The sequence below is a fragment of the Platichthys flesus genome, chromosome 6 (assembly GCF_949316205.1).
Source record: "Platichthys flesus chromosome 6, fPlaFle2.1, whole genome shotgun sequence".
In the NCBI taxonomy this organism is placed as follows: Eukaryota; Metazoa; Chordata; class Actinopteri; order Pleuronectiformes; family Pleuronectidae; genus Platichthys; species Platichthys flesus.
The window spans coordinates 6,597,247-6,622,341 of record NC_084950.1 but is presented as its reverse complement, the minus strand read 5'-3'; the positions used below and the strand labels follow the sequence as shown (position 1 = coordinate 6,622,341).

General features: G+C 44.3%; 1 protein-coding gene across 1 annotated transcript in view; it reads left to right on the top strand.

Annotated features, from left to right (window-relative positions):
• Positions 1-25,095, top strand: part of LOC133954774 (neural-cadherin-like) — an 88,842-nt gene that overhangs the window by 47,370 nt on the left and 16,377 nt on the right. Inside the window, exons 12-26 of the mRNA XM_062389258.1 lie at positions 2,371-2,538; positions 4,456-4,705; positions 5,123-5,250; positions 5,688-5,874; positions 8,698-8,841; positions 10,208-10,491; positions 10,866-12,474; positions 13,274-13,367; positions 14,172-14,356; positions 15,225-15,454; positions 16,170-16,447; positions 18,823-19,037; positions 21,125-21,252; positions 21,416-21,543; positions 23,690-23,813. Coding sequence (XP_062245242.1) covers positions 2,371-2,538; positions 4,456-4,705; positions 5,123-5,250; positions 5,688-5,874; positions 8,698-8,841; positions 10,208-10,491; positions 10,866-12,474; positions 13,274-13,367; positions 14,172-14,356; positions 15,225-15,454; positions 16,170-16,447; positions 18,823-19,037; positions 21,125-21,252; positions 21,416-21,543; positions 23,690-23,813 — 4,152 coding nt within the window. The remainder of the gene's footprint in view (positions 1-2,370; positions 2,539-4,455; positions 4,706-5,122; positions 5,251-5,687; positions 5,875-8,697; positions 8,842-10,207; positions 10,492-10,865; positions 12,475-13,273; positions 13,368-14,171; positions 14,357-15,224; positions 15,455-16,169; positions 16,448-18,822; positions 19,038-21,124; positions 21,253-21,415; positions 21,544-23,689; positions 23,814-25,095) is intronic.

The window sequence follows — 25,095 nt, the reverse complement described above, 5'->3', positions numbered from 1 at the left end:
TATCCATCAAGAAGAAAATAAAAGAAGACTTTTCAAAAAGCTGAATTCTTGTACTGTTGGTATTCAAAGTGAAAGACGAGCGAGTCGACTTCCTCAGTTGATGTTTGTCAACTAATTGATTTACCATGTCAGAGTCTCAGTGACGCAACACCTCTTATCACATTCTTCACTTGGCGTGTTGTTGATTTTTTCTTTTCATGTTTTGTGCAGCCTATCAACACTGGTCCTCCCATTTTCCCTCTTTCACTTATTCACATCTTAGTGTTGTTCTTTGGCTACAGCTCTACAGAGCCGTGTATTATTCAGCACACTTTTTAGCACGCCGGTGTCAGAAGCCTGTTGTGGTTTTGCCACTGACTTCATGCAACATTGAAGTGTTAAGCCCAAAACCTTGCTTGAACAAAGCTGTTGCATATTTGAGAGTGTTTCCCCCCCCCCTCCGAATCATCCCCACAGTAACTATATGCTGTAACCAAGATTATAAAAGCACTTCATTAAATGTTAAACGTCGCGGGCCCGGTCGGAGACACTGTTCTGCTTTGATTTTCCTCATCACGCTGCCTGATCACAGTGACCAAGTATTAAGGCAAAGTTTGTATTCATCGCACATAACTAAGTGTGCACCACAGTTCCCAATTAGCTCACAGCATGTCAGTGGAACATGGAGGAGGTAGGCCATTGAACAACAGCCTCTATCATTATGCCCTGAGACCAAAGAGCTAGAGTCAGATGTCACCACATGAGGATGAGGAGGAGGAGACGTCCACATCCAGAATATTTTATGGGTATTTTCTTGGTCAGATCTGATAACATTACTGCAGAATTTCATTTAAAAAAAAACATGGTTGGATTGTTACCAGAAAGTCGGCCAGACATTCACTTATTGCAGAAGCAGCAGCCGCTCGGTCCACGCTGGACATCACAGATTGTGATCTTTGTTCTCCGGGTTTCAAGCTCTGGGAAAGAATTGCACTTGTTCACAAATACTAATTGGATTGTACCAGGAATAGAAAATGTAATTTCTGAGTTAAGTGAGATTTCCTTTTATCTGGCGACTGCGGCATTATAATAGAGCTGCTAGGCCATGATTTGCATTGATAGAATAATGCAGCTTATGGGTGAAATGTTCCTGCTTAACAATGGAATCCTTATTTGAGCAATTTTTATTAACAAAGTGGTAGGACTATAACTTGCATTATCTTTTATTGTTAGTGGTTAGAAAGAAGTAAAAATTAGCACATGTTGGCAAGAAGAGGCCCTTCAGGGAGGTTATAGAGGGGTTTCTTCTTTCCGATGTGAGTTTAATGTTGATTTTACACATCGTCTAATTAAGATAAACCAAATCAAACACTCTAACGACCTCTTAAGGAAATTTACAGCTTTCCCTGCAGTGTCCATTTTGATGAAAAACAGCTTCTTAGTCCAATTCACCCCTTTATTACCTAGCGGTTCAATTTTGGCACAGGAACAGAAGTATAGAGGAGCTTTTGTGCAACATGAATTATATGTTAATCATTTTTTTGTAATACTCACACAGCCGCCTCTGTTGTTCTTGGCCTAATTAAATGATTTCCACAGAGGAGTTCATCGAGCAAGTCCAGGGTCAGGAGGGAATGTGAAGTCATTACCGCCAATCATCTGATCATGAGCTAATGCTCAGAGCGTCAAGTACAAACCTATTCACATAACTGAGGTTTATTTAAAAACCCAGCTCCACACATTTAATCATTATTATTGCTCATTGCTGTTGCTGGCCAGTTTCCACCAGCCCACTGCTGTGGCACAAGCTACAGGCACATGCTCCTCAAAGAGGATTCAAGGACTATTCATTGATTTCATTTCTAGTGCTGTGATAAATTATGAATCTAAAAATAATAGTGTTACAGTAGCAGGTTGTGTCACTGGATGAAGGCAAGGCAGGGAGGCTTCTTCTCTGGTTTTACAAATTCCTGGACGAAACATTTTGTCCAATCGTTGTCTAGTTTTAGAGTGTTTTAATTCAAGATAAGGGATAACAGATAATCATCTTGTTTTCTATGCTCTTTGAAAGAAAAACCGTTTCTTCTACCCATGCATCCATCGTAGAGCGCTGGAGCTGGAACTGAATATCACAGAGTCGGGACAAAGAACCATTAACACTCACATTCAATTTAAAGTCTCCAATTAACCAAACACAATCCCCATCTTTGAACTGTGGGAGTAAACCATAGTAAACCCATGCAAACACTGGGAGAATGTATAAACCCCACATAGACAGACCCCGGCCTCTGCACCACCACACACCACTAATGAATTGACTAATCAATTGATCGTTTTCAGCTCTAAAATACCACGACGGTGATAATCTGAATGTCTTGCTTCCGCCCTTAGAGGCCTTACATCACCCGGGACATCGTGGCGACCGACGGCGGAGACCGAAACACTTCTGTGGAGCTGGCGGTCACCATCACCAACGTCAAGAACCAGCCTCCGCAGTGGGAGGAGGAGAGCTACAGCGTCGTCATACCCGAGAACACCGCCAGGGACACGCCCATAGTGGTACGTGTGCATGTTACTCCGCTTGTGTTTCAGAACATACCGTTGTTATGCTGGTTTCTCCATCTTGCCACTTTGAGATAAAATAATTGAATGAGCAGAATGTTTGTCTGCTTTCGCACATGGATTACCGCACAGACACCATGTTCTCTTTGTGCTCCGACCGCACCGCACAAAAGATTGTCAGCGCACTGAACAATCGGCGAATGTGTCTTGAAGGAGAAAGCTGACTTTGGTTGGGAGCAAGTGTCATGACTGCGGGCTAATTAAATCAATTCAGAATGTCTCCTTTGATGTGAAAATACAAAGCTGTCAATCCCGAGCGCACAAATATCCCCTTTTCTCTCCCAAGGTCTTCACAAGGGGATTCGCTCTGAGATAAGAGTTTATTGCAGAGCTCAGACAACAGGTGTTTACTCAGATAATCAATCATCACAATAATCACGTAACCTTTACACCTTTAGACGGCGAACGACTAATGGAGAAAAACTTGATAACGCAGCCGTAAACATGTAAACAAGTTTTTACCGACTGACCTCGAAGATAATCCTTGTTTAAAGGACTTGTACAAGCTTTATGGAAATAAGCTCATTTGCTCACTTGTCACGATTCGGAGGAGAGTATTGACATCACTCTGATGTTTGGACGCTCAGTGTGGAGCTTTAGCCTGAAGATGGTTAGCTTAGCTCAGCATAAAGACCAGAAGCTGGGAGAAACAGCTAGCCTGGCTCCTGTCTGCATTTTAAAAAGATGCCTGCCAGCAGCTCTGCAGCTCGCTAATTAACATGTTGTATCAGCCAAATTAACCATTTCCCCCCGTTTCTAGACTTCATGTTGAACTAAGCTCATTGCCCCCCAGTTCCGGCTCATAATCTAACAAAAAAAAAAACGAAAGAGCACATTTTCCCGAAAATAATAAAATCGTATTTTTTGGTGGCTTAGCTTCACAAAGCTGAGTCTTAACCAAGAAGGTGGAGGGAGAAGTCCGTTATCATAGCTACCAGGTGAGAAATAACAGATATAAGGGAGATGGACTGTTTTTATAAAGCTCTTTTCCAGTCTTATCAAACACTTTGAGCATTTAATAGTTCAAGTTACATTCACCTACTTATACAGCAATGCTATACACAGCTCTTTTTCCATCACCCACCATGTCGGTGCAGCCATCAGGGGCAATTTAGGCTTCGCTATCTCGCCCAGGGATACTCTATAATCGATGTTGATGGACACCCTCTTCCACTTTCTGAGCCTTGGCTACCGCTTTCTAAACCCCCTGAACTGGAACGGTAAACTGTACCGTGGGTTCCTGGGCGCTTTTTCATCCACGTTTCGCCATTTCCGTTGCCATGTGGCTCACGGTGCAAAGACTAAGTCTCCCGATGCTTTTAAGAAAAGCATTTTCACAGACACACTCACATGTTCTATAAATAAAAAAAAAAAAAAGGAAGCTGCCAGCATCATAGCATATGACTCATAGGGTGGTAATAGCTGTCCGGACATCAGGACACCCACATAGAAAACCTAGACAGCCCTCTACAAACCAAGATGTCTGGTCATTGTATTTGCCTGCTAGCAAGTCTAAAGTTCACAAATTAACATATTTTGTTTATTTGCTCAGTTCTCCGCTCAGTTCTTTGCTGTAACTTCCTAACTGGGTGCACCGACCTTGTGTCATAATTAACGGGAGAGTCTCCATTGCTGGTAAACACATTTTTTTTGTTACATTTGGACAGGGCCAATTATCTCCTGGCTCTGTACTCTGGGGACAGACACGACAAGAAGAGTGGTATTGTTCTCATCTCACTCGAGGAAAGAAGGGAAATGAACGATGCTCAGAGCTTTTACTCCTTTTTCTCACATCGCCCCCCCAACTCCTCATTTTAACATAACCTGAGAAACAGCGCTTCTCATCCTGTGCAGACTGTCAAGGCGACCTCTCAGCTGGGCGACCCGAGGGTGACCTACAACCTGGAGGACGGGATGGTCCCGGAGACCAACATGCCCGTGCGATTCTACCTCTCCCCCAACCGCGAAGATGGCTCCGCGTCAATTCTGGTGTCTGAGCCGCTGGATTACGAGACCACGGCCTTCTTCTCTCTGCGGGTCCGAGCGCAGAACGTGGCCGCGGTGCCTCTGGCTGCTTTCACCACCGTTTACATCAACATTACAGGCATGAGCTTTTATTCATCTCAATTGATTTTCTGTGGTAGCACATTTAATTGGCAGATTTTATCAGCCCATTAGCAGGTTGTATTAATATCCTTTAAAGTTATGTGCACATTAATTTGTAATTTGGATTTTACTTTATTTAAAATAGCATATTAGTGAAAAGAGAGATAATGTATTGATGAAATGTCAGTTTCAGTGCACGGGTACTCAAGGATATGATAAATTACAAAATATGCCTACAAAAAGAAAATAAAATATACCAATACTTTTATAATATGCCTCAGAGATACACAGTTTAGTATAATGATGAATTCATGAGCTCCTAAACTTTTAATTTCCTCAGCTTTAGATGGTTGAGATTTTATTATTTAAATGAAATCAGGAAGTTAACACATCTTTATCTCTCTTCTCTCCAAAGATGTTAATGACAACGTGCCATTCTTCACCTCCTCCATCTACGAGGCGTCGGTGACTGAAGGAGCCCAGGTTGGGACTTCAGTTCTCCAAGTGTCTGCACACGACAAAGACCTGGGTCTTAATGGAGAGGTTTGTGGTGTTTTGCTCTTGTCCGTCAAGTCCAGCTTCAGAAATTCAAAGTGATTTAACAGAGATCTATTCAACCGCATCTGAGAACTGTTTTTTTCTCCACCTTTACTAAACCATTCTTGTTATGCTTGAAGGAGCGCACGGTGGCAGGGCGCCACGATCCCTTAAGTGTGGAGGCTTTTCGCTGCAGAGTCGTCAAAGTGTTGCGGAGGTGGAACTCTGTGAAGTGTGCAATCGCAGCTGTGTGACTGACTGTGACAATATCAGTGTATCGATCTGGTGTTTGCCTTTAATGAGAAGACGCACTCTGTCTGGGAATATAAGAGCGACCACTTAACATTTTCAGCCACAAACTCTTACATTTTCATGTCACCTCTGCAGGTTGCTGTTTGAAAAGACTGTGGCAGGTTCATTTTCGAATTCCCTGTGCTTCGCAGATCACTTACTCTCTCCTGAGTGACAGCAGTGGAGACCACCATCTGTTCCGCATTGACCCGACACTCGGGGTCATCTACACAGAAGCCGTGTTTGATCGCGAGGCTCGCAGCTCGTATTTGTTGGAGGTTCAGTCGGAAGACGGACAGGAGTCAGCGCGACCTGGCAAAAACAAACAGGCAAACTCAGGTTAGAAATGAGGAGAATTTAAATGACATCAATACTTTCTTATTCAGCAGAAAGCTCCTTGTGAATTTATATATTTCTTAATTTTGTTAAATCATAAATTCAACATAATGGTTATAAGATAATTGCTTTGCTTGTTACAGTTTAATGAGAAGAGTAACACCTCTTTGACGTCTATACACTTAATACACAGATAGCATATGGATGTGGGGCCACTTCAGGCAAAATGGATGTGAGCCTAAAGTGGCCCACTTGTAAAACAGCAAACATCCCCCAAAAATGTGGGCCTTTTTTAGTAAACATGTGTTCTTTAGGTGTAATCTCATTGTGAACCGAAAGGGGCCTATGTGGTAAATGGTGAACGTGGTCTAAATAAAACAAAACAAATCAAATTTGGGCCGTGCAGAAAAACCACGTCGGGACATTTTTCCAGGCTTTTCACATATAAAGAACGCAGCCGGAGATTGTTTAAGTCAGACGTGTTCACAACAACAGGAGAATTGAGGTGAGTGTGTGAGGTGCAGCTCCTGGGCAGAGCAAGCAGGAGGCCGGACATGACTGATGGTAAATGTCGCTGTGGAAATCACATGTTTTTGTTTGGAGCACATCGACGTCGGTGTCAACCTGTGACAGAGTGGGTGAGGACTGGGCCTTACTCACCATTTGTCCCTGGCATCCTTCGACCACATTACACATTGAACTCATTAGTTTCTACACAAGTTGATTTTACTATAATCTACAGATATTTTATAACATTGGCATCCATCACTATGCCAGGTTTGTTTGTGTTGGCAAATTACTACAGTTCACATCAAAGTACGTTAAAGAATATTAAATAAAACACACAAGCCTGAGTTAGTTGAGTTTCCTTTTATTAGGTTAGGGCTACAAACATTGCTTAATTGCTCCTTTGTTCTGACTCAGCATGTGGGATAGTTTCTCAGAAGGCGCCTCCCGGCATTTCCTGGTCTTTGAATATCCATCATCGGGACAAACCAATGGAAGGGGTGTTTATTTTCTGTGTTTCATGATTTTAAAGCATAATTAGCTCTGTCTCAGTTTACTTCCTTTTAAAGAGCAGTTTAGCCATGTGAATAAGGTTGTAGAGACAGTGTATAGTTACCTGCTCCTGATGGTTCAGGCTGAAGGTGTGAATTGAACACCCCATGCATTTTAGTTAAATCGTATAGTTAGATTTTAATTTGTCCTTTTTTCAAGTTTTCTAAGATTCTAGGAGTTTGGGGAGCCCTTTAAATAAATCTCTTCAACTATGAAACAAGACGAAGTTTTCTGTAAAAACAAAAAGATTACAAATCTCATCTCAGGATGAAAATGAGGTGCCGTACTCATAAGATGCTGAAGAAGATGTCAACAACATTATAGAGATTTTGACGATAAGGGCAGACAGTGGTCGATGTGAACAAAAACATATGTGGGCAGCAAAATCATCATTTTCCTGTTGTTGTGACTGTGTCTGACCTGGACAATCTCCTGCTGTGGTCTACATGCGTTAAAGGCAAACTCCGCAAAATGTCCGGATCCAACTATCCCTGTAATTTTTGAAGAGTTGAGAGCTTTAATTATCTTTAGACTATAAGTCAACGTCAACCACCGACTTACTGGTCTGGCTCTATCTCCTGAGCTACAGCTGCCCTGTAAAGTAACAGTCTTCTGTGATTTATTATAATCTGTTTACCAAAACGTTGAACTACTAAGACAATTCTCTATAATCTTCCTTCATGCATAAAACAGTTTGTAAGAGAACCCATGTCCTAAGTAGTTATACAAATAGATGTTTTCATTGTTCGAAACTGGATAAGTTCGTAGAATTAACTCTGTGAATCTTGATTTCTAATTATTCCACAACCAGACGGCCTCACTCTCCTCCATGTGAAAACAGCCCGGAGATTTCTCGAGTCTATTTTGTCTCCACCTCTTTTATTTTCATCATAACACCACAGTCGGTATCTAGAGTGATGCAATGTGACGTTTGTATTCAGAAGTGAGTTTTGCCAGTGCTTGTGAAGGCGGTATTAGGGCTAAAGGGTGATGTTTCGGAGCAGGGTTGCCAGGGCTGCTTAGCATTTGCAATGAGTCTTAGCTATGTCTTGTGCTGCATATCTCCCACATGCAGTAGGTCTCATTTCCACTGCAAACACTACCTGTCTCTTTGCGTTACCCCAGGGATACACCGAGAGGAGGTAAATGTAAAAAAACACAAGCTGAGGAAATAAGGCCACCTTCCACCACCACCATCATCTCTTACTGCAGCAGCTCCAAATTAACATGTCACCCCTGTTTTCAGCCAGCGGATAATTTAGTCTTTTTAACTAAAGAAATAAACAGCGTAATGAGGAGTGCACCGATAAGACACAAACACTTGTCATCGTATAAATATTTAACCTTCCCAGTAGAGTGGTTCTTTATCTACTCTGCAAAAACAGCAGCTTGTTGAAGAGTTCTAGCTCTATTGCTGTTATTCTTCCTGCAGGAAAACAGTCAGGCCCGTTAAAACAATAAACTCTTGACAAAATGAATAATTTATGTAATTTACAGCACATCTTTGTGAGCAACGTTTTGTCTGATTTCCATGTCAATGAGCCACATTCCGTCAGGTTAAGTGCCTCTTCTGCACTAAACAGTGACAACGAATTGTAAAATCAATACGCAGATGGAAGGAGAGAACACACATGCAATGCAGTGTGTTCGCCAAACTCTCTGTGACTCTGTGTGTGTGTTTGTGTGTGCCTCTCTCTGTCTGGCTTGCGTGTGTGTTTGCTTGTACACTGTGTCATCTAATCTTCTGCCGTTCTGTTATTCTTGCAGACACAGCATATGTGAGGGTTTTCATCAGCGACGTCAACGACAACAAGCCGCTCTTTGCTCAGCGGCTGTATGAAGTCGGCGTCGACGAGAATGCAGATGTGGGCCTGACTGTTGTCGCCGTTAGCGCTAATGACGAAGATGAAGGTACGCATGATGAGGCAGCAGACTGAGGAGGTCCCCACCAAGATTTTACTGATGCCGCCTCTCAGAAATAAAGGTTAAAGAATCTAGCCAACCAGAACCAATATTAAAGTTTTTCGTGAGACACTCTCTCTCTCTCTCTCTCTCTCTCTCTCTCTCTCTCAGAATTATTTCGGCCATTTTTCCAGCACTGACTTGTGTGCCAAGTAGGCACTTTCTTTTTTGTTGTTGCAAGATTGCCTGGGTCTGTAGCAGTATGCATAAAGTGACCCTGTGAGCAGTCTTTCTCAATTTGTCCTACGCTGTGCTGAAATCCTGCTGCTGAAATCTCGCCGTGTGCCAGATTTAGCAGCAGTCATTTAAGTGCTCGGCAATCCACTGCGGCACATATGTTCCAAAAAGAGTGACACGCTCCCACACAGTAGGTGGGCGGGATTTAGGCAATAAAGCAATTGCTCATCCTCCGTACAGCGGCAGCCTAAGATCCCTTTATCAGGCATGTTTAGGTCCGTTAATCAAGTATTTATGGCGAGCGGGGGTGCAGCTTAGGCCGAGCTGCGGCACTAATGATGAATTGCTGTGGAATAACTCCAACCCCCAACGTTATAGTTACAATACTGTTGCACTTGCGTGTGAGAGGCTACCCTCAATCTGTCTTGTTTAAAAACTCCACCCTGGGCTTGACTGCTGTAAGCCCGGCAGATCCCGGTGGGAGGCAGGGAGCACTTTGTCAGCCAGGGTTGTGTTAATAGTACAGATTAGTGTATTTACATCGGATTGTAGCTACTTTAACCCGACAGCATGATTGAAAGCGAAAACACTGTTCATTCTGGGAGATTATTTTATCTGTTCCAGTGTTTTGTAGATTGGATGGTCTACATGGAGACACAGTAGATAGGTCGAGATATGAACTTTGCCGCTACTAGACCACATCGCTCCATCCTCTCTCAGGTCCTCCAATCATTCCCTTGAGGCCACTATCAGAGTGCATTATGCTGCTTTTCACTCCCTAACTCCCTTCTTTTTTAATTAGTATCTGATTAAAGCCGAAGAGACAAGGAACAAAGTTTCTGTTTAATTAAGTGATCAAAAACAAGAAAGGGATACATAACCTAGTAATGTTGAGGTCTCAGAGGAAAAGAGGTGTAATACCCTTGTGGTTATGCCCCTCTGTTGTTGCCAGGAATATAGTATGCCCGATATAATTAAGAAAATAGAGAAATGCTGAGGTATCCAGCATGTTGCTCCACCTATGTGTATGTAGGCCTCACCTTCAGATTTCACTCGTTATATCCTTAAAGTGTTTCTTTGAGGAATGAGAAGGGTTAAATCACATTCCCAGTCATGCATTTTGTTGTTCTCACCACAGGGGCCAACGCCAAGGTGCGCTACCAGATAACGTCCGGCAACAAAGGCGGCGTTTTTGACATAGAGCCAGAGGTGGGGACGATCTTTATTGCCCAACCACTGGACTATGAGCAGCAGAAGAGATACAAGCTACTGGTCCTAGCGTCTGATGGGAAGTGGGAAGACTATGCCGCCGTGGTAGTCACTGTGGTGAATAAGAATGATGAGGCACCAGTGTTCTCCATGAATGAGTACTATGGATTGGTCACAGAGGAGCTCGACGGGTCACCAGTGTTTGTACTACAGGTGAGAGACTGAGATTATCACTGCTAACAGGATTTACACTGAATTAGTTTCAGGGTATTTCAAACCTCGCAAAATGCTCTTACCATACCAGTGAGCTGGAGATGTCGTGATGAATCTTGAGTGGATAAGAAATTCAGCTTTGAGGCTGTCAGATGCACTTTCGGCCCAGATGCAAGAAACAGCCCTGATCAGAGCTCAGTGCTTTAAATAAGGTGGTCAGGAAAAAAAAGTGCACTTAAACGGGCTGTCGAAAAAAGAAATCCAAAAGCAAAGAAGACCCAAGTGACAGCTGAAAGGAGGAGAACTGTAATTTAGGTTTGACTGAATGAATGCACATCTCCATTTTTCTTAAGAAGTTGTCTTCGTCTCTGCAGGTGACAGCCACCGACCCAGACAAAGATGCCGACCAGGGCGCCATACGGTATTCCATTCATGGCCAAGGGGCCGAGTCGCACTTCATGATCAACGACATCACGGGGGAGATGTACGCCCAGCGCACCGTGGACCGGGAAGAGCGTGCCGTCTGGCGCTTTGTCGTCATGGCAACAGACGAAGAGGGCGAGGGACTTACCGGCTTTACGGACGTGATCATAAACGTGTGGGACATCAATGACAATGCCCCCACTTTCTCCTGTGCTCCGGATAATTGTCACAGTAGCGTGGCGGAGAACTCCCCCCCTGGGGCGCTGGTCGTGGAGATGACGGCGGTGGACAGTGACGATGCGGCCGTGGGTCAGAACGCAATCCTCACCTACAGGATTATTGAGAACGCCCACAACAAGAACAACGTCGATCTCTTCACCATTGATTCCAGCACCGGCACCATATCTGTCGCAGGGGAGGGTCTGGACCGGGAGATTACTGAAAACCACCGACTGGTTGTCGAGGCCCGGGACGGCGGGGGCATGACGGGTACAGCTACTGCCACTATCATCGTAACAGACATCAATGACCACGTCCCAAAGTTTAAAGAGGACTGGTGCGGCGCTCGCGTGCCAGAGAGCACTAAAGAGGACGCTCCGATTCTGGAGTTGAGTGCCGTGGACCCTGATGCTGGCACGTATGGACAGCTGACCTTCAGTGTGGTGGCTGGAGACCCAGAGCAGCAGTTCTACATGGTCAGCCACAGGCTGGACAAGACAGGGACTCTGAGACTGAAGCAGAAGCTGGACTTTGAGAAGCCAGGGAAGCAGCGGTTCAACCTCACCATTAAAGTGGAGGACTCTGACTTCTCCAGCCTCATCCACTGTCTGGTACAAGTGGAGGATGAGAATGATAACGTCCCTTTGTTTGACCCGAGTTCCCACCCTCTCGCTCCTTTGCCCGAGGACACCAGTGTAGGAACCAGTGTCATCCAGGTCATGGCCACTGACTCGGACTCAGGTCTGAACGGGGACATTTTGTACAGCATTCTCCCCGACTCTGATCCATATGGACATTTTACCGTCAGTCGAGCAGGGGTGGTCACAGTCGCCAGCCCGTTGGATAGGGAGAAGCTGGCAGGTTATGAACTTGTAATCATGGCGACGGACCAGGGTTCCCCGGCACTGACTGGTAGTGTCACGGTCCACCTGCAGCTGCTAGACACGAATGACAACGGGCCGGAGCTGGAGACGGAGTACGCTCCAGTGCTGTGGGAGAACAGTCTGCCACCTCAAGTGGTGTGGCTCAATGAGAGCTCAACTCTGCTCCATGTTGTGGACAGGGACTCGCCAGAGCACGGGCCTCCATTCTCCCTCTCCATACCCCCGCTTTTCTCCACCGACTTCCACCTGCAGGATCACGGGAACAGCTCTGCCACACTCACCGCCCTGCGGCGATTCGACAGGGAGAGGCAGAGCGAGTTCCGCCTGCCGTTGATTATGATAGACAGCGGCGATCCGCCAATGACGGCCACGAACACGCTCACAATCACCATCGGGGACCAGAACGACAACGCCCATCAGGCTGGAGAGAAAGATGTCTATGCGTACAGCCGCAAGGGTGAGTTGCTCGCTCCCCCTCATTTCATCCTCTCTGCCCCTTGTTTACGCTAGGCAGAGCGTCAGTGAAGGGGGGGGAACTGAGGATACAGCTGAAGGGAAAAGTTTTCGCTCCCCCCCCCACCTGCTCAGCGTAGCCTGGAATTCATAATTGCTCTCTTCCTTTTACATTCTAACAGTGTTTTGTTATGATAATATCCCTGTCAAATCCTCTCTCAAGCCCTCAGCACAGCCCCCCCCCCCCCCAACCCCACCAACCCCATGCCTAAAGCTTATATGAACTTCACATTATGGAATCACTATTCATCTCTTACTGTTGAGTTTTCTCACCCTGCAGGTAAGTTGGTTTGGTGCATCGGCTTGTTAGGGTTTTAACCGTGCACTCAGCTAAATGGCTGTTTTGGTAATTGTGGCAAACAGGAGCGCTGTGACTCATCCAGACTCCCATTGTTTACCCAGCTGCAGTACTCTGGCACTGCAGGTCGATAATAACATAATCCATACTGAGATAGCCCCGCTTCCTTAAGCTCCACGCTCTCTGAAGTGGAGCACTGAGAGTCTATTCATTCCAGCAGTGGGGCTCCACAGTCATGAGCATAATAAGTAGAACAGAACACAAGAATGCAAGATAAGGAGAAGAGAGGAAGGTAAAGATAAGTGTCGGCATCAGCAGATTCCGTCCGGACGAAATCAACCTGTGTGTGTGTGTGTGTGTGTGTGTGTGTGTGTGTGTGTGTGTGTGTGTGTGTGTGTGTGTGTGTCTCTGTGTGCGTGCATGTGGGTGTGTTTACCTTGAACAGGAAGGATGACAAATGCAGCACTGGGGAAGGTGTATGCCCCAGATCCTGATGACTGGGACAACAAGACCTACACTCTGGAGACAAGTGCAGCCAAGTAAGCGCTCCCTGTTAAATGCATTGAATTTTCCACTGAAAACATGCTGATCTCCGAATATACAGCACAAGTACAACTGCTAGAGCAATACAGTACCAGAAGAACTGCCAACACTGTGGAATCTGAAAAATAAAGAGGATGTGGACTCAGCGTTGTGGCTGTATTTCTCCGACCGGGCCTTTTTTGGTGATATCACTCAGCCTGAAACATGCCTAACAGGTACTTCTCCTAATCTTATATCCAATTCAATGACCCCCTCATAAGCCTCGCTTTCCGAACAGAATCGTAGCCGTCAACAGTGATTGCTAACAGCCTATTTTCTATAGAATGCAATTAGACTCAAACAAACTGAGCAACCTCGGTCCACCTATACGATGTTTCCGAGATGGAACAGCATGTACGAGCATGGTCTGTCTCCATCAGGGACCTTGTGCAACTATTCAGTATTCACACCGTCTTGTCAGATTTGAAATACAAATTGCATATTTGTTTTATTCATATAATAAATTCGGACAGCTGCCATGGCAACTAACAAGTTCTTTTACAGGCTTTTTAGGAGCCAAGGAATTATTTTTTTTGTTTTCTTATTGTTGGTGTTTTGGAGGAAAATTAATTCCCTTTCACTTCCTGCTGGTAACCACAGCTGACCCGTTCGGAAGCTTCAACTTGTCTGACTGGCATCTTTTAGGAATTTAATGATTTGTTTGCCTCTGTAGTAAAAGCTCAGAAACAACAGGAGCCAATCACTCATCTCCCAAAGGAAGCCGTCCTCTCCTACTCAACAGCCCCCTCTGCTTCTCTCAGATACTTCAGCCTGAACCAGAGCACGGGCGAGCTGACCATGCGACAGAACACTCCGGCAGGCAGCTACTGGTTGCGGGTCGGCGTGTCCGACGGGTTGTGGCCGGACGTGATGTCAGGCGTCAGAGTTCATGTCCGGGAGCTGGGGGAGAAGGCCGTCCTGTCGTCCGCCTCGCTGCGTTTGACAGGTTTGCAGAAACGTTTCTCACCCGCTGGTAAAAGTGCATTAATGTTGAATGACTGCAGCTCTACACGTGTTTGGGTGTTGCTGGGATTCAGTTTACCTCCCTTCTTCACTTTGTTGCCACTTCTCTTGTAAAATGCATCTTTTTTTGAAGCTGATGTTGAAAGAGACAGGCCACAGGCATGAATAAATTGTTGCTTTTCATTGAATGATTATCAGGTTGTCAATCCAGTTAACGCTGAAATAATAGGCTGTCAAGAAGATTCTTTATACTTGCATTATTTAGCATTTCTAAGCTTTATGAAAAGCGACTGTTCACAGCGCTTGTTGGAAACTGTTTCCTCCTTCTCCTTCTTCTTCAGCGCTCTGAAGTTTTTGTTAGAGTGTTCATTTTTCTGTCAGTCCCTCAGAGCAAATTGGAGTTATAAAGGTCAATTTGGAAGTGTCAGGTAAAGTCCTTGACATTTAAAAAGCCATTCGGCGAGAGTCAGAGACTATTATGGATGCCTCTGACTCCACGTCATTATCATTTTTGGAGATTAGAATAGAAGATGTCTGCCCCCCGTTCTCCAGATATTATTGGAAGGTGGAACCACAAATATGATAGATTTTCCGGTCATTAAGATATTTTGTGCAAGGCAGACCTTCAAGGACCCCAACTCTATGCTAGGGGAGAAATAAATGACGGCACGAATCATTCACCTTACGGATGAGTCAGTGAGGAAACGGATCGATAGAGGGAGATGTCAGGCCACGTCTTGCGCTAATGGAAGCAGGAGCTCAGTAGACTTTGATCAACTCTGCACTTGTCATCGGTGAGTCAGTAGTTCTCACTGCATCAATCCCCTCTCCCCCCCACTTGTCTCCTGAAGGCATTACGGCTCGAGATTTCATCGGGTCTCGAGTCGAGGGCAAGAGTCGGCTCGAGATGTTCTGGGACTTCCTGTCTGAAAGCCTGTCCGTCAGATCGGGGAGCATCAACATTTTCAGCCTGACCGACAGAGAGGACAGAACGGTGGACATCCATTTCTACGTGCTAACCGATAAAGGCTACCTGCGCCCGGAGAAGCTGCACGCTGTCCTCGCTGCACATAAAAAGAAGGTAAATGTCCCACCGCGTCTGATAGATAGAGATCAATGCTCGTATATCAAGCGATACACCTGGGAGCTGGGGGGGGGGAGATAACAGGGCCTTTTATCGGCCCTCTTATTTCCACACCAACTTTCTGTCTGTTTACTGCTTGGCACTGTCATGTCTCTTATCTCGCACATTCATTTGTTGTTTTTGTCTCTCTCCTTTTGGTGACACGCGTTCTTTCTTCCATATTTTAATGGCTCATCATTTTGATTTGACTGTCATGCTTGACTTAAAAACAGCCAGTTAGGGAATATTTAAAGTCATGGCGGGTGATGTGGCCAAAAATCAATATAGCTATCAGATTATCACAATAAATGTCACATTCTTTTAGGTTTAAAGACGTATTCTTGCTTTAAACATTTGATTAACAGCCGAACATTTAAATGTCTGAGGCAGATCAGTTGTTTTACCTCCTGTTGTATGTATTTAACTTTTGTTACATTGCTATTGAAGACAATAAGTACATTTGTGTAGACTAGGACTCGCCTTCTTTGCTTGCCTGTCCTCTTATGCATTTCTTGAAGTCTTTTCATCCAAACGTGTGTGTCACTGTATGTACACCCCCTCACCACCAGCACTGGAGATTCAAGCCCTTTGTGTTCTAAGTGAAAATTATTGTAATTTCCATTCTTGTTCCTTTCCACTCCTCCCTTCTTCCCCCGTCCTGACTCCCCCGCAGCTGCAGTCCCTGCTGCGTGTGAGCGTGAGCCAGGTGCAGGTGGACGAGTGTGTGCGCACAGACTGCAAGAAATCCGGCGGCTGCTCCACACAGCTAAGTATCAGCGACTCGCCCTCCCTGGTGGACTCGGGTGCCATCTCCCTCGTCTCGGTGAAGCTGACGTCCACGGCCGTGTGTGGCTGCGCTGCCAGGGAGATGACCCACCAGCCCTGCTCCGCCTACCCCAGTAACCCCTGCCTCAATGGGGGGACCTGCGTCAACACCCTGAATGGATACAGGTGAGAGGCGCGTCTGCAGCTGTCCGAGATGATTGTATCTGGGAGAGAGAAAAAAGCTATTAAAGGGCAGAAAACAGAAATAGGATTTTTCTCGATGTGCTGCTGTCTTCTCTCTGGCCCTGTTCCATTAACTGCAAGAGAGGCATCATGGGAATTGAAACCAGAATTACAAACAGAGTCTCTCGTCATGAGAAATATTTAATCCACCTGCAACTTCACCTAATTTACTCAACCTGCTCTGCTGTGTTGCCAGCTGAATATAGATTAGCAGTTTTTTTTGGTGGTATATCTGCTCTAAAAGCAAAAGGCTTGTGTGTGCATATCTATCCACTAATGCCTAAAGTCTGTCTATGGCTCGCATTTCTGTTGATTTTATCAGTTTCTCACTTTGCATGCGTATCGTTAATGGCTAAAGTAAGATGTGTGATACGTTCTATATAAATACATTTCGAAGAAAGAGGTGACCAGTTCTCTGAAGCTGCAGCGGCTATAGGATTCATCAACGTAAGGGACATTGTCAATCAAGACAACCGATTCTCCAGTTCAGGGTTCTGCATCTTGACTTGAGCTCCACTGAACTTTGAATAAACAGGTGAACAGCTCTTTGTTTCTGCAGACCGAGTCCTGAGACTTTAGAACAAGCTGCAACCAGCATCACCACAGGCTGGGCAAGTTCCTGAGTTGTCTTAAAACTCTTGATTGTTCCTTTGCCAATGTTTTTAAATGAGCTCCATAGATTTAAAACCTGATATCGACATCTTAAATGTCTGCCGCACAGTGTTTTTTTGCCGTGCTTATCTCTAAATAATAAACATAGCCTTTGTGTGGAGGTCATTTGCCAGCACAGTGAGTATTCACTTTAAACGTTGATAAAACGCCTGCCGTCGGTGTGAAGGGCCTTCACCTTCAAGTGGAAAGGTCTCCGTGGTCGTCTATCACAGAGGGAACAGCATGCAGTTCACTTCATGCGCACACTAATGCCCAGATTAGATAAATATAGGGCAAAGGGATTAGCACAACCCTGGCCCCCCTCTGTGCTCACAACTTCTCAAAATCTCATTTAATGCCATTTACATGAACATGCAAGTTTGTTAAAAGCGCAGTCTTCTGAGAGAAAAGCCGACAGTGCTCGTGTTGTTTCTGCTTTCATCTCTTAAATTGTCTCTGCTCCACATTGTGAGAGAAACCGCCCACTGTGAGGAGAATACCCCCCCCCCCCCCCGTATATATATGTGCTATACATGCCCTCGTGTGAATGCACCCTGGACCATAAAGAATCCAATTTTTGACACTGTACCATGTCAAAGGGGTTTTTAACAAGCAACCTCAGACAGCGGCCGATCAGATATTGTCAATCAAAGTAGGAAAAACATGCCCCTTGCCTCTTGATGTGGAATTGGCAGCGTTCTCCTGAGTGACATGAAAGAGCAGCGAAAGAGTTGAGGTGCTACGTTTTTTCGCACGTGCATATTTATGCGCAAACTCGGCCGAAGGCCCCCCCCCCCCCCACGCACGGATCAGTATTCCTGACGTGTGTGGCCCCTCTGCAGAATAAACAGCAATGGGGAGAAACAGCCCCTCGCAGCCTCAGTACACACAGCCCTCCTCAGACACCGCATGAAAATAGATGGCTTTGACATTATCAGCAAAGCCAGCTTGTCTCACATGCCTGCATTGGAGGGCACAGGATGAGATCAACCAGTCCCCCTCCATCCCCACCATCGCTGTGATTGAATGGGGGCTGTTTGCATCACCGTGGGTATCTCTGCCTTTATTGTGTTCTCTCGTATGATTATTAATATTAACAATTATGCTCTCAGACAGAAACATGTGGAGGAGAGGCGTAGAACACATTTCCTTTTCACTTCTTGTATCCGCACTTATCCTTCACACTCCACTCGCTCTATACGAAATATATAACCAGCAGGCGAGACAATCTCTTATATATATCGTTAAGTTATTTTGACCATATAAATTTAAAACCTAGACAAGGGTGGCAGGTGAGGACAGGTGCGAAAAAAGTCCAGGACATCTTCGGTGGTGCGGCTCAAGAAATAGTGTGCGAGAGATAGAATTAATTATCTCCTAACAAAGGAGATGTGATGGGCCGAGTAGGAGCCGTCTCCAGAGGGTTCAGCCCGGGCAGCTCGATAGAAAGAAGAATAGAAAGAAGTAATGTTTTGTTCGTGGCTAATTGATTTAATGTAGCGCTGAATATTCAGGGTTCCTTGGCTCATGCAAACCCAGTGAAAGTCTCCTGCCGGTGCCACGCGTGCCTCCAGAACACTGGACACCGAAAAGAAAGTAAATAATCTGAGAAATGTTACGACTCCCCTTGATTCCTCCTCACTTTCTTTTTCTCCTCGTCGCTCCAGGTGTCACTGCCCCCCCCAGCTCGAGGGGCCAGACTGCCAGCAGACGAGACTCAGTTTCCTTGGTGACGGCCATGCCTGGTTTCCCCCCATAAGGCCATGTTTTGATAGCCATCTTTCACTGGAGTTCATGACGGAGGAGGACGACGGGCTGCTCCTGTATGCCGGGCCGGTCGCCACTCTCCTGCCTGGGGACACAGAGGACTATATGGCCATAGGTAAAAGGAATGAGTCTGGATCATCACACGTGTGTGTGTGTGTGTGTGTCCGGGGGCCTCTGGGCTGCTATCACACTTAAACTCGGGGCTTCATTTTGTGACTTTTATCACTGGGTGGTAGCTGATCAGATATACGAGGCAAATTTGTGTTTGTGAGCGTGCTGCTGGGGAATAGGGGGGCACTCACTCTCCTGAGGTAATGTGATGCTGCGCGGGCAGTTTACTGCTCAGTGTGTGTACATGCCAGCGAGGAGTTGTTATTGCTCGCCACCTGCTTCAGCTTCAGAGCGGTGCTTCAGCGTTTGACCAGACTCTTTGGCAAGCAGACAGGCACTGTCGAACTCAAGGACACATCAGCAGGGGGGGGGCAGGGGGGGGGACTCCTGCAGGTGACGGACAGCGGTTGCATATTTTTTCATCTCACTGATTGGGTGATAGCTGGTTTTTGCACGAGGGCATCAACATATTTTATAAATGCAAAAAGTCAGAGGGATAATTGTTCAGTGCCCCGAAACCAAACTTAATGGAGGCCTCATTACAGCAATGATGTGTTACTTTCTGATGTAGTGGTACAGTGATGTGTTTTTTAATAGCCACATCATATCACTGGAGCTCTGCATGACCCTAATAAGTACCATGAAATATGATGGAAACCAGTGGGATTTGTAAGTTTTTGATGACAGCGTCTGTCACTTTTGTAAATATCTCGAGATGTGGGACACACGCACATTCCGCACATGTTCGATTTCCATTTACCATTCTTTTCACCCAAGTGACACAATAACAACTTTCTAAATTACCACTGGTCGTATCTTGCAATGCAAATGGTTTTTTTTTTTTTTTATATATATATCTGCCTCCACCCCAATATGATAAGGGTGAATTCAATTTCCTTTACGAGACCTCACGTCGTTTAAAAATTAGATGTAATAAAAAATCTTACTTGCGACGTCTCATTATTACTCAGGATCATTCAGAGTTCAGTAATTCTGGTGAACTGAGTCATTTTTTTATTATTATTCTCTATTTTACAGCCAATTTTCCCTTCACCTTTGTTCTGGTAACAATCAGATTCCCCCGCTGTTCTCCTTCTGTGTTATACAGCTTCTTATTGCCGTCTTTGTGTTGTGTTTGTTTTGAGGTGCGTCGCTTTCATATGTCTCCCGGGTTTTTTTCTTCTTCCCGTTCCTGAACAAACTTCTTATTTGCATCTTGTTTTTGCAACAGATTTCATCAGTTTTTTTAATTTATTTTTCTTGACCTCGCCTTTGCATTTTGTATGTGAAAGCAAGTTGAGTCATTTTTTTTTTTTTCTACACTGCAAATCTGCAGGAGTTTATACGTCTGCTAAGGAGGTTGCCTGTTCACCCTGGCACATGAGCAAGATTACACAAAAACAACCGAGCAGATTTCCATGTAACCTTGTGGAATGATGCAGTATACTTTAAGAACCCCTTTTGATTTGGTCCTTCCGGTTAATGGACAAAAATCTGGCACATTCAGGGAACTGATATGTGTGAGTGTGTGGGACTGTTGGGCCTCAGCAGAAGGGTTGCTCTCCACTGACTGCAGTTCTAGATATAATCATTCTAATACTGATCTTCATATCGTCTAGAGTCTAGAGTTGTCTAGAGATGTCTAGTGATGTCTGCTGAACCTTCTCAAGTGACTATACTCCCCCCTCCACCCTGGCTTGGACTGCCACACACCCTCCTCCAACCACTGAACATTTGAACATTTGCACTAGACTGTTATTTTTTTTACTACTGTATTATCCCGCCTATAGTGTATTCATATTTACATATATTTATATATTTATCTTGCTTATAGTGTATTCATCGTTCTTATATCATACAATACCTCTTAATACTGTACTATTCCATATATATTTCTTACTGTACATATCTTATTTATTAACATGTTCCACTTTAAATATGCACAATACTCTGCACTTTAACTGCCTTTTTTTGCACTTCTGGTTAGATGCTAAACTGCAATTCGTTGTATAAGTACTTGTACTGTGCAATCACAATAAAGTTGAATCTAATCTAATCTAAGGTGTTAATTGTGGACTCTTCTCCTCTCAGAGCTTATTAGTGGGACACCCAGTCTGAAAATTAACCACGGCTCCGGGACCCTGGTGCTCCAGCTAACGAATAACGTTGGCGTGGCTGACAGGCGCTGGCATCGCCTCGACGTGAGGAGCAACAGCAAAGTAAGAGGAGCACATCTGTGCTGGCACCTTTACACGTCGCCCTCTCTGTGTGGGAAGACGATTAGAATACTGTAACGTGTAGACAGCGCCCGTCTCCTGTCTGTACTCACACATCCTCACAGCTGCCTGCAGTGACCTCTTTCCACTCTCCCCCAATTTAAAGGAAGTGCGCTTCACTCTCGATCGATGCTCCACTGCCATTGTCATGGAGACTGAAGGCGTGGACTCATGGGCGATGACAGAGGACCGCTCGTCCTGTGAAATCCGAGGGGTCACACCCAACAGGGACAAGTAAGATCAATAATGAAATGGAATAAGTCCGACCAGCACTGCACAATAAAAGAAAACAGTCTCTTCTGAATCCTGAGAAGAAGTCAACAAACACCTCAGGTCGCCAGCGCTCATCGTCAGATAAATAATAAATGTTGTGTTTTACATATAAATATATTGAAATACAAATGTGGCTCCATTTTCTAAAAGAGTGCATGGTTGAAGTTACCAACACACAGATTTTAGAAACTCTCCAGAGATGCTTCTGGGGTTTGTCTGTGGCTGCAAACCTCTAATCTACTGAGGTTTTTCTTCTGTTCACTGTTTTTAAAACTAAAAAGCAAGCGAGGCCCATAGGGACAGTGTCTAAATGGCCCGTGTCCCCACAGGGGTAAACAATTCTCCACAGAGCAGAGCATTAGCAGTCACAGCAGAAGCAGCAGCACTTTGTCAGTTGGTAAAAACGGGTAATAGAGTCATTCATTTACATCCAAACTGCTGTATATTAATATGGTAAATAAATCTGGTAAATTCAATATAGAAACACATTTTGTCAGGACCCACTTCCTCTGAGGATTCCAAGCAGGAAATGTGAATTAAAATCTAGCTTCCTTCCTTTAAGGATACGTTTGTTGTCCCATATTAATGATGTGTTATCTGTATTCATTATGTGCTGGCATGTAGCACTTAGTAACGTTCCTAATTGCAATTGTTGATTCGCCGTTTGCATCAACAAATGTCAGCTATTGTTCAAAGGACTCTTTTTCATCTTAATGATGCAGAGTTGACGCAGCTTCATCAACCATGGAGGAGTCGTCCTGCTGTGTCTGTTTGGAACCAGGTTCTAAAAAGATTAACTAAAGACTCACAGCTGAGGTGGGGCTGTTAAAGGAATGTCCGTCCATCTGCCCATCCATCCATCCGTCCGTCAAATCTAGTCACGTAGCATATTCCAGACATCCCTCTCCCCAGCCGTGCTTTTCAGCTCTTCCTGGGGTATCCTGATGTGTTCCCAGGCCAGATGGGATATCCAGTCCCTCCAACTGAAGGTGGCCCTGTAGATGTCTCGGTTAGACCACCTCAACCAAGCTCTGTCTGAACTTTATCTATCGAGGGTCGCCGGGGAGCTTCAGCCAACGCTATCTGACATAGGGGTGACCCACGACGTGATGCTAACATATACAAATTATTCACATTTAACATTTGCACTCTCCTTGGGAGGAGTATTTATACGTTTTATTTTGCAAATCTTTAACTCCCTCAACATAAAGATCGATTTAAATTTCGCTAAAACACTTTGTTCAGTAAACAGTATGTAAAACTGTGTTTATGTACAAGCTGCATCATTTATCAGAATCAAACCGGGCTCTTTCCCGCTCAGGCTTGGATTCCTCAGTGTAGCAGGCAGTCCTCCTCTCTGGGGGGAAGAAGCTGCTGATGAAATCCTCCGGTTTAATCCTTAAAAACGCCGGCTAACCTTTCTGACGACGTCTCTGCAAATAGATGTGTTTTTTTGCTTTGCCACAGCTGAGTTTGTTTATCCCCCTCGTGAGCCCCGGCCTGCCACTGCGCTCATTGTTCTGTTGTGTAAATACGTTTAATGAATTTTTAGAAAAACATTTACATAAGAGCTTTACGGCTGCTATTAATTTTAATAACTTATACATTTAAAGAACCTTGAAGAACTTTTTTTTAACTGTGTGTCCTCCCCTCAACTTATTAGGTAATAGAGATAGTTGCTGCATTAAATAGGGAATATGCTAGTTAGCAGGCTGGAATGAAAAGTGCTTTGTCTCCTCTTGTGGAGCCGCTCTGAGTTTTGAAAGTAGCAGAATTGCTTTCGCTGAAACGGTGGATGTTTTGATCGTCTCAGGCAAATGCATATATTTTCAAAATAAGGCAAACAAGGAACAAGAATGAGGTTTCATATTTGTTGTCTGGAACCAACAATGGTGATGACAGCCTCAGGAGGAAGAGAAAGAAAACCTGAATCTTTTTACTTTGACAGCTTATATTGTGTGCGCGCGTGTGTCTTTCTTCTCCTCTGCCCGCTTTTTGTGTGTCTTTTATATTGCGAGTTGCGTTGTGATTTGTAACCATGAGATCTTTCATGGTGGCTGATTCAGTTTCCTCTTGTATATTGAGGGTTTTGCTTTTTCATTTCCAGGTACCTGAATGGGAGCCATGTATTGCAGCTCGGAGGGGTCAGCAGGAACATATCGTATGAATACCCGCAGCTGCAGCACAAGCACTTCACCGGCTGCATAAGGAACCTGCTCGTGGACACTAAGGTAAAGTCCTGCATGGCCATTGGCCTGTTGCGATAACTCGATTGTGATATTTCATGAGTATGAGTTCTGGAGGTTCCAAATCTATAGAAACTCACTTTTCACTTTCCATCACAGTCATAGTCCCCCTCACTGTGTGACTGCAGCCAACACGTATAGCTACAGGGAGTCTGCCAAGTATAAATGTTTCCCATCCATTGTTTTCATCATAGATGTAAAGTTTGTTCTTGATCTTGAAAAAAGGATTTGCTGTGGAAGAAGCATTGAGATAATTTGCCTAAGTGACAGCAGTAATAATGTTTTGTTCCACATGATGGATCCTGCATCGAATTGCGGAGTTGTAATTAAAGACGCCCCGTGGAGATTTCTTTGAAACAAAGTTTTCATTTATATTCAGTGTTTTTCTCAGCGGTAGGCTTTGTGCAGTTTTCAAAGCTGCATTGTTTGCATCCATGTTGCATATATGTTGCATATTATTGTTTTTATGATCGAGTTAATGGAGCAAGGTGCGTATTGTGCAGCAGGTCTTCATGCATGTGTTTCATTGCTCTGAATCCACTTAATAGGGATCATGAATTTTGGATTAATAAATCATAAGCACTTGTGCACTTTTAGGTAAACTCAATCTGCCAAATAATTGGTAGCTGCAGTTGTTGAATAAATGGAATCGTGTAAAACATTCATATATTTCCCTCTGAAATTAAATGAATCAAAAGTACAGAGCAGCATAAATTTGAATTTTCAAAATTGTACTTAGAAGCTGTTCTTAGGTAAATTTACTTCTCCATTACATGTACTGTGTATTCTTGAAATGTATATAAGCATATATAAACAAATGGAATAGCAATACAACAATGGAATGTTTTATAAATGCAGTAACTTCATTTTAATGCAGCTGAAGACGTCTCTCTGCAGACACAACTTAACACTCACTGCTCGATACCATTTCATTGGTGCAATTAATTTCTTTAATCCCTTTTTTTAATTGTTTTGCAGCATAAGTTTTGATTAGTTGTGTTTCGTCTGTCTTTCATGGTGTAAACAGGTTTTTTCAGTATTCTGGTATATCTAGTTTAAGCTTACATCTTATTTGATGTTTTTCAGAAACAGTTAAACCTCCCTGTGGCGGATCAATGGAATAGATTTTGTCCGTCTTTTTAAAAAGCAATGTTGTTATTATAAGAAAAACAACTTTTCAGAAATGTAAAATCAAGATGCAATATATATCTGCAATCACATATCATTTTATTGTATCTTACATTTAATGGTAAGGTGTGATTATCAA